Source organism: Oncorhynchus kisutch, linkage group LG17 (assembly GCF_002021735.2).
Source record: "Oncorhynchus kisutch isolate 150728-3 linkage group LG17, Okis_V2, whole genome shotgun sequence".
Lineage (NCBI taxonomy): Eukaryota > Metazoa > Chordata > Actinopteri > Salmoniformes > Salmonidae > Oncorhynchus > Oncorhynchus kisutch.
In genome coordinates, this window is record NC_034190.2 from 2,397,976 (window position 1) to 2,407,277 (window position 9,302).

At 46.8% G+C, this 9,302-nt stretch overlaps 2 protein-coding genes across 2 annotated transcripts; both read left to right on the forward strand.

The window, feature by feature from the left end:
- Window positions 1-3,595: 3,595 nt before the first annotated feature.
- On the forward strand, window positions 3,596-4,624 carry LOC116354463 (extensin-3-like). The gene has a single exon (XM_031794928.1). It carries the CDS (start codon window positions 3,596-3,598, stop codon window positions 4,622-4,624), a length of 1,029 nt encoding a protein of 342 aa, XP_031650788.1.
- LOC116354464 (extensin-3-like) lies at window positions 4,624-5,601 on the forward strand. The gene has a single exon (XM_031794929.1). It carries the CDS (start codon window positions 4,624-4,626, stop codon window positions 5,599-5,601), a length of 978 nt encoding a protein of 325 aa, XP_031650789.1.
- The last annotated feature ends 3,701 nt before the right edge of the window (window positions 5,602-9,302 follow it).

The following is a 9,302-nucleotide window of genomic DNA, read 5'->3' on the forward strand; positions in this document are numbered from 1 at the left end:
CCTGGAGCCAGTGGGTCTGGCGACGAATATGTAGCGAGGGCCAGCCGACTAGAGCATACAAGTCGCAGTGGTGGGTGGTATAAGGTGCTTTAGTGACGAAACGGATGGCACTGTGATAGACTGCATCCAGTTTGCTGAGTAGAGTGTTGGAAGCCATTTTGTAGATGACATCGCCGAAGTCGAGGATCGGTAGGATAGTCAGTTTTACTAGGGTAAGCTTGGCGGCGTGAGTGAAGGAGGCTTTGTTGCGGAATAGAAAGCCGACTCTTGATTTGATTTTCGATTGGAGATGTTTGATATGAGTCTGGAAGGAGAGTTTGCAGTCTAGCCAGACACCTAGGTACTTATAGACGTCCACATATTCTAGGTCGGAACCATCCAGGGTGGTGATGCTAGTCGGGCATGCGGGTGCAGGCAGCGACCGGTTGAAAAGCATGCATTTGGTTTTACTAGCGTTTAAGAGCAGTTGGAGGCCACGGAAGGAGTGTTGTATGGCATTGAAGCTTGTTTGGAGGTTAGATAGCACAGTGTCCAAAGACGGGCCGAAGGTATATAGAATGGTGTCGTCTGCGTAGAGGTGGATCAGGGATGAACATGTCTATATACACTGCCATTACACTGTCATTACACTGTCTTTACACTGTCATTACACTGCCATTACACTGTCAATACACTGCCATTACACTGCACCCTGATTGTCAATCTGATTTTGATATTAAGGCTGTTAGGTTGATCTATCTCCATGTGGACAAATGGCTACCCAGTTGTGTTTACTGAGCTGTTGCACTGAAAGCTGACTAATGTTACATATAATCCCACTTTGTATTCTTTGTAGCAGAACATGTCTATGGTAGCAGAACATGTCTATGGTAACAGAACAGAACATGTCTATGGTTGCAGAACATCTCTATGGTAACAGAACAGAACATGTCTATGGTAGCAGAACATGTCTATGGTTGCAGAACATGTCTATGGTAGCAGAACATGTCTATGGTAACAGAACAGAACATGTCTATGGTAGCAGAACATGTCTATGGTAGCAGAACATGTCTATGGTAGCAGAACAGAACATGTCTATGGTAACAGAACATGTCTATGGTAGCAGAACATGTCTATGGTAACAGAACAGAACATGTCTATGGTAATATAATATGTCTATGGTAGCAGAACATGTCTATGGTAGCAGAACAGAACATGTCTATGGTAACAGAACATGTCTATGGTAACAGAACAGAACATGTCTATGGTAGCAGAACATGTCTATGGTAGCAGAACATGTCTATGGTAGCAGAACATGTCTATGGTAGCAGCACAGAACATGTCTATGGTAACAGAACATGTCTATGGTAACAGAAAATGTCTATGGTAGCAGAACAGAACATGTCTATGGTAACAGAACATGTCTATGGTAGCAGACCATGTCTATGGTAGCAGAACATGTCTATGGTAACAGAACATGTCTATGGTAACAGAACAGAACATGTCTATGGTAGCAGAACATGTCTATGGTATCAGAACATGTCTATGGTAGCAGAACAGAACATGTCTATGGTAGCAGAACATGTCTATGGTAACAGAACATGTCTATGGTAGCAGAACAGAACATGTCTATGGTAGCAGAACAGAACATGTCTATGGTAGCAGAACATGTCTATGGTAGCAGGACAGAACATGTCTATGGTAGCAGAACATGTCTATGGTAGCAGAACAGAACATGTCTACGGTAACAGAACATGTCTATGGTAGCAGAACAGAACATGTCTATGGTAACAGAACATGTCTATGGTAGCAGAACATGTCTATGGTAGCAGAACAGAACATGTCGACGGTAACAGAACATGTCTATGGTAGCAGAACAGAATATGTCTATGGTAGCAGAACAGAACATGTCTACGGTAACATAACATGTCTATGGTAGCAGAACAGAACATGTCTATGGTAACAGAACATGTCTATGGTAGCAGAAAAGAACATGTCTATGGTAGCAGAACAGAACATGTCTATGGTAGCAGAACAGAACATGTCTACGGTAACAGAACATGTCTATGGGAGCAGAACAGAACATGTCTATGGTAACAGAACATGTCTATGGTAGCAGAACATTTCTATGGTAGCAGAACAGAACATGTCGACGGTAACAGAACATGTCTATGGTAGCAGAACAGAATATGTCTATGGTAGCAGAACAGAACATGTCTACGGTAACATAACATGTCTATGGTAGCAGAACAGAACATGTCTATGGTAACAGAACATGTCTATGGTAGCAGAACAGAACATGTCTATGGTAGCAGAACAGAACATGTCTATGGTAGCAGAACAGAACATGTCTACGGTAACAGAACATGTCTATGGTAGCAGAACAGAACATGTCTATGGTAGCAGTACAGAACATGTCTATGGTAACAGAACATGTCTATGGTAACAGAACAGAACATGTCTATGGTAGCAGAACATGTCTATGGTAGCAGAACATGTCTATGGTAGCAGAACATGTCTATGGTAGCAGAACATGTCTATGGTAGCAGTGGTTCCAGGAGGATTCTGTTTCCTTCAGCTGAACAGGATGCTGTTCTTTGAACTGCGTCCCGTAACAGAGCCGTCTCTCTCTCTCACACACACACACACACACACACACACACACACACACACACACACACACACACACACACACACACACACACACACACACACACACGCCATACATTTGGGCTTTTTAGGTCAGCAGCATGTTTTCAGCACTTCTACATATGGTGATTAAATCTTTAATTAATCTCTCTCTCTCTCACTCTCTCTCTGTCACTCTCTGTTTTCTGCTCTCTTTCTCTCTCTCTCCCCCCTCTCTTTCTCTCCCCCCTCTCTCTCTCTCTCCCCCCCCCCCATTAAGTCGACTTGGTTCTTATTGTATTCCTCAATCAGGAAGACCATCAGTCAAAGCAGTCATTGAGCTTCATATCATTCTAGACCATGAGTGAAGAGACAGGAGGGAGAGAGGAGAGAAAGATTGGAGAGATATCTCATTTAATGGTTCCCAGCCCGCCCCTCACCTCTCCCCACTACCACCCACCCCACAATCATTTAATGGTTCCCAGCCCGCCCCTCACCTCTCCCCACTACCACCCACCCCACAATCATTTAATGGTTCCCAGCCCGCCCCTCACCTCTCCCCACTACCACCCACCCCACAATCATTTAATGGTTCCCAGCCCGCCCCTCACCTCTCCCCACTACCACCCACCCCACAATCATTTAATGGTTCCCAGCCCGCCCCTCACCTCTCCCCACTACCACCCACCCCACAATCATTTAATGGTTCCCAGCCCACCCCTCACCTCTCCCCACTACCACCCACCCCACAATCATTTAATGGTTGCCAGCCCGCCCCTCACCTCTCCCCACTACCACCCACCCCACAATCATTTAATGGTTGCAAGCCCGCCCCTCACCTCTCCCCACTACCACCCACCCCACAATCATTTAATGGTTCCCAGCCCCGCCCCTCACCTCTCCCCACTACCACCCACCCCACAATCATTTAATGGTTCCCAGCCCACCCCTCACCTCTCCCCACTACCTCCCACCCCACAATCATTTAATGGTTCCCAGCCCGCCCCTCACCTCTCCCCACTACCACCCACCCCACAATCATTTAATGGTTCCCAGCCCGCCCCTCACCTCTCCCCACTACCACCCACCCCACAATCATTTAATGGTTCCCAGCCCGCCCCTCACCTCTCCCCACTACCACCCACCCCACAATCATTTAATGGTTCCCAGCCCGCCCCTCACCTCTCCCCACTACCACCCACCCCACAATCATTTAATGATTCCCAGCCCGCCCCTCACCTCTCCCCACTACCACACACCCCACAATCATTTAATGGTTCCCAGCCCGCCCTTCACCTCTCCCCACTACCACCCACCCCACAATCATTTAATGGTTCCCAGCCCGCCCCTCACCTCTCCCCACTACCACCCACCCCACAATCATTTAATGGTTCCCAGCCCGCCCCTCACCTCTCCCCACTACCACCCACCCCACAATCATCTAATGGTTCCCAGCCCGCCCCTCACCTCTCCCCACTACCACCCACCCCACAATCATTTAATGGTTCCCAGCCCGCCCCTCACCTCTCCCCACTACCACCCACCCCACAATCATTTAATGGTTCCCAGCCCGCCCCTCACCTCTCCCCACTACCACCCACCCCACAATCATTTAATGGTTCCCAGCCCACCCCTCACCTCTCCCCACTACCACCCACCCCACAATCATTTAATGGTTGCCAGCCCGCCCCTCACCTCTCCCCACTACCACCCACCCCACAATCATTTAATGGTTCCCAGCCCCGCCCCTCACCTCTCCCCACTACCACCCACCCCACAATCATTTAATGGTTCCCAGCCCACCCCTCACCTCTCCCCACTACCTCCCACCCCACAATCATTTAATGGTTCCCAGCCCGCCCCTCACCTCTCCCCACTACCACCCACCCCACAATCATTTAATGGTTCCCAGCCCGCCCCTCACCTCTCCCCACTACCACCCACCCCACAATCATTTAATGGTTCCCAGCCCGCCCCTCACCTCTCCCCACTACCACCCCACCCCACAATCATTTAATGGTTCCCAGCCCGCCCCTCACCTCTCCCCACTACCACCCACCCCACAATCATTTAATGATTCCCAGCCCGCCCCTCACCTCTCCCCACTACCACACACCCCACAATCATTTAATGGTTCCCAGCCCGCCCTTCACCTCTCCCCACTACCACCCACCCCACAATCATTTAATGGTTCCCAGCCCGCCCCTCACCTCTCCCCACTACCACCCACCCCACAATCATTTAATGGTTCCCAGCCCGCCCCTCACCTCTCCCCACTACCACCCACCCCACAATCATCTAATGGTTCCCAGCCCGCCCCTCACCTCTCCCCACTACCACCCACCCCACAATCATTTAATGGTTCCCAGCCCGCCCCTCACCTCTCCCCACTACCACCCACCCCACAATCATTTAATGGTTCCCAGCCCGCCCCTCACCTCTCCCCACTACCACCCACCCCACAATCATTTAATGGTTCCCAGCCCGCCCCTCACCTCTCCCCACTACCACCCACCCCACAATCATTTAATGGTTCCCAGCCCGCCCCTCACCTCTCCCCACTACCACCCACCCCACAATCATTTAATGGTTGCCAGCCCGCCCCTCACCTCTCCCCACTACCACCCACCCCACAATCATTTAATGGTTCCCAGCCCGCCCCTCACCTCTCCCCACTACCACCCACCCCACAATCATAAAATGGTTCCCAGCCCGCCCCTCACCTCTCCCCACTACCACCCACCCCACAATCATTTAATGGTTCCCAGCCCGCCCCTCACCTCTCCCCACTACCACCCACCCCACAATCATTTAATGGTTCCCAGCCCGCCCCTCACCTCTCCCCACTACCACCCACCCCACAATCATTTAATGGTTCCCAGCCCGCCCCTCACCTCTCCCCACTACCACCCACCCCACAATAATTTTATGGTTCCCAGCCCGCCCCTCACCTCTCCCCACTACCACCCACCCCACAATCAATTCATAGTCTGATAAGCAACATCAATTCAACTTCTATTCCATGTTGGTTTCAACAAATTTGATTGAAATGAAGTGGAGACAACATTGATTCAACCAGTGTGTGATTCAACCAGTGTGTGATTCAACCAGTGTGTGATTCAACCAGTCTGTGATTCAACCAGTGTGTGATTCAACCAGTGTGTGATTCAACCAGTGTGTGCCCAGTGGGCACAGGATGCTGTTTCTCAAAAGAAACACGTAGAAGTTAAAGAGGTTTGTTTAAGGTCTGGTGAAGGACTTTGATACTACAGAAGTGAAATGTAATTCTCTATTGTAGTATAATGTCTAGGAATGTTTATTGTCTGAGACCATTCCCAGATTATGTTGGGTTAATATAATGTCTAGGAATGCTTATTGTCTGAAGACCATTCCCAGATTATGTTGGGTTAATATAATGTCTAGGAATGCTTATTGTCTGAAGACCATTCCCAGATTATGTTGGGTTAGTATAATGTCTAGGAATTCGTATTGTCTGAAGACCATTCCCAGATTATGTTGGGTTAATATAATGTCTAGGAATGCTTATTTTCTGAAGACCATTCCCAGATTATGTTGGGTTAATATAATGTCTAGGAATGCTTATTGTCTGAAGACCATTCCCAGATTATGTTGGGTTAGTATAATGTCTAGGAATGCGTATTGTCTGAAGACCATTCCCAGATTATGTTGGGTTAATATAATGTCTAGGAATGCTTATTTTCTGAAGACCATTCCCAGATTATGTTGGGTTAATATAATGTCTAGGAATGCTTATTGTCTGAAGACCATTCCCAGATTATGTTGGGTTAATATAATGTCTAGGAATGCCTATTGTCTGAAGACCATTCCCAGATTATGTTGGGTTAGTATAATGTCTAGGAATGCGTATTGTCTGAAGACCATTCCCAGATTATGTTGGGTTAATATAATGTCTAGGAATGCTCATGGTCTGAAGGCCATTCTCAGATTATGTCTTTCAACAAAGTGGACTCCATTATACACTGAACAAAAATATATGCATTTTTAAATGCAGAACTGTTACATACACACAAAAGTTTTTTTTTAAATAGTTTACATCCCTGTTAGTTATCATTTGTCAAGATTATCCAGCCACCTGACAAGTGTGGCATATGAAGTAGATGATTAAATAGCTTGATAATACACAGGTGCACCTTGTGTTGTGGTCAATACAAGGCCACTCTAAAATGTGCAGTATTGTCACCGAACACAATGCCACAGATGTCTCAAGTTTTGATTGAGTGTGCAATTGCCATGCTGACTGCAGGAATGTCCACCAGAGCCAGATCATTTAATGTCCCTTTCTCTACCATAAGCCACCTCCAATGTCATTTGAGAGAATTTGGCAGTATGTCCACATCGCAGACCATGTGTATGGCATTGTAAGCAGTTTGCTGATGTCAACATTGTGATGAGAATGCCGGTTATGGGCAGACAATCTACGAACAACGAACACAATTGCATTTTATTGCTGGAATTTCCAATGCACAGTGATACCATGACGAGATCCTGAGGCCCATTTTAAAGCCTATATTTTTTAGGTAGAGTGCCTTGCAAAAACCCAACACCTCTCATCACCCTGAGAACACCATCCCCACAGCATGATGCTGCCACCACCATGCTTCACTGTGGGGATGGTGTTATCGGGGTGATGAGAGGTGTTGGGTTTGCACCAGACATAGTGTTTTCCTTGATGGCCAAAAAAGCTAAATTTTAGTCTCATCTAACCAGAGTACCTTCTTCCTTATGCTTGGGGAGTCTCCCACGTGCCTTTTGTCAAACACCAAACGTATTTGCCAATTTTTTTCTTTAAGCAAATGTTTTTCCATCAGCAGGGACTGGGAAACTTGTCTGAATTCAATGAATGATGGATGCACTAAACACAGGGCAATTCTTGAGGGAAACCTGTTTCAGTCTTCAAGAGATTTGAGACTGGGACGGAGGTTCACCTTCCAGCAGGACAATGACCTTAAGCATATTGCTAAAGCAACATTCGAGTGGTTTAAGGGTCTTAAATGTCTTGGAATGGCCAGATCTCAATCCAATACAATCTGTTGTATGACTTATAGATTGCTGTACACCAGCGGAACCCTTCCAACTTGAATGAGTTAGAGCAGTTTTGCCTTGAAGAATAGGCAAGAATCTCAGTGGCTAGATGTGGCAAGCTTATAGAGACATACCCCAAAAGACTTACAGCTAAGAGCTTTTGGGGGGGTGAAAAGTTATGCATGCTCAAGTTTTCTATATTTGTTTGTCTTATTTCTTGTTTGTTTCACAATAAAACATATTTTGCATCTTCAAAGTGGAAGGCATGTTTTATAAATCAAATGATACAACCCCCCCCCAAAAAAATCTATTTTAATTCCAGGTTGTAAGGCAACAAAATAGGAAAAATGTCAAGGGGGGTGAATACTTTCACAAGCCACTGTACACTTTGGATGGTGTATCAATGCACCCAGTCACTACGAACATACTGAATACGAATCATTACATTTGGGGAAAATCCAACAAAATATATCACTGACTACCACTCTTCATATTTTCAAGCATGGTAGTGGCTGCATCATGTTATGGGTATGACTGTATTTGGCAAGGACTTGGGAGTTTTTCCCGATAAAAAATAAATGGAATAGAGCCGAGCGCAAGCAAAATCCTAAAGGAAAACCTGGTTGAGTCTGGCTGGCTGTAACCTGGCTGCTTTCCAACAGACACTGGGAGACAGATCCGCTCAAGTTCTGTTTTTTTTGTCTTATTTCTTGTTTGTTTCACAATTTTTATTTTATTTTGCATCGTCAAATTGTTGAAAAAGAGACATGTCAGCGGAACACCTGTCACCTGTGAGAAAATAAATAATCATAAAAATGATGGATATTAAACAAGAGTCTAATATCAGTTAACTTCTTTGGGGTAGGAGGCAGTATTCGGAAGTTTGGATGAAACCACTAAGAACTAGTGCAGCACTTTGACCAGGGCCCAAAAGTAGTGGACTCTGGGATGCAGCATCTGTGTTATTCTACCTGAAAAAATTATGTAGAAGAAATCAACAGTCCGCGCTCTGGGATGTAGCCACAGACTAACTGCCCAGCGACAGTAGAGCTAGACTGTGTGTGTGTTTCCAGTCCAGTCTGTCATCAGAGAGCAGCAATCTGTTCCGATCCCCTTGACTCGGCCTGTCTCTGTTTATCCTCCCTCTCATCCTACTCTCTCCCCTTTTCTCCCCCATCCTCCCCCCAGCCTCCCTCACACAATCTCCCCCATCCTCTCCTCTCTCTCCCATCTAATATGGAGTTGGTCCCCCCATTGCTGATATAACAGCCTCCACTCTTCTGGGAAGGCTTTCCACTAGATGTTGGAACATTGCTGCTATAACAGCCTCCACTCTTCTGGGAAGGCTTTCCACTAGATGTTGGAACATTGCTGCTATAACAGCCTCCACTCTTCTGGGAAGGCTTTCCACTAGATGTTAGAACATTACTGCTACATCAGCCTCTACTCTTCTGGGAAGGCTTTCCACTAGATGATGGAACGTTGCTGCAGTGACTTGCTTCCATTCAGCCACAAGAACATTAGTGAGATTGGACACTGATGTTTGCCGATTAGGCCTGGCTCTCAGTCGGCGTTCCAAATGATCCCAAAAGGTGTTTGATGGGGTTGAGGTGAGGGCTCTGTGCAGGCCA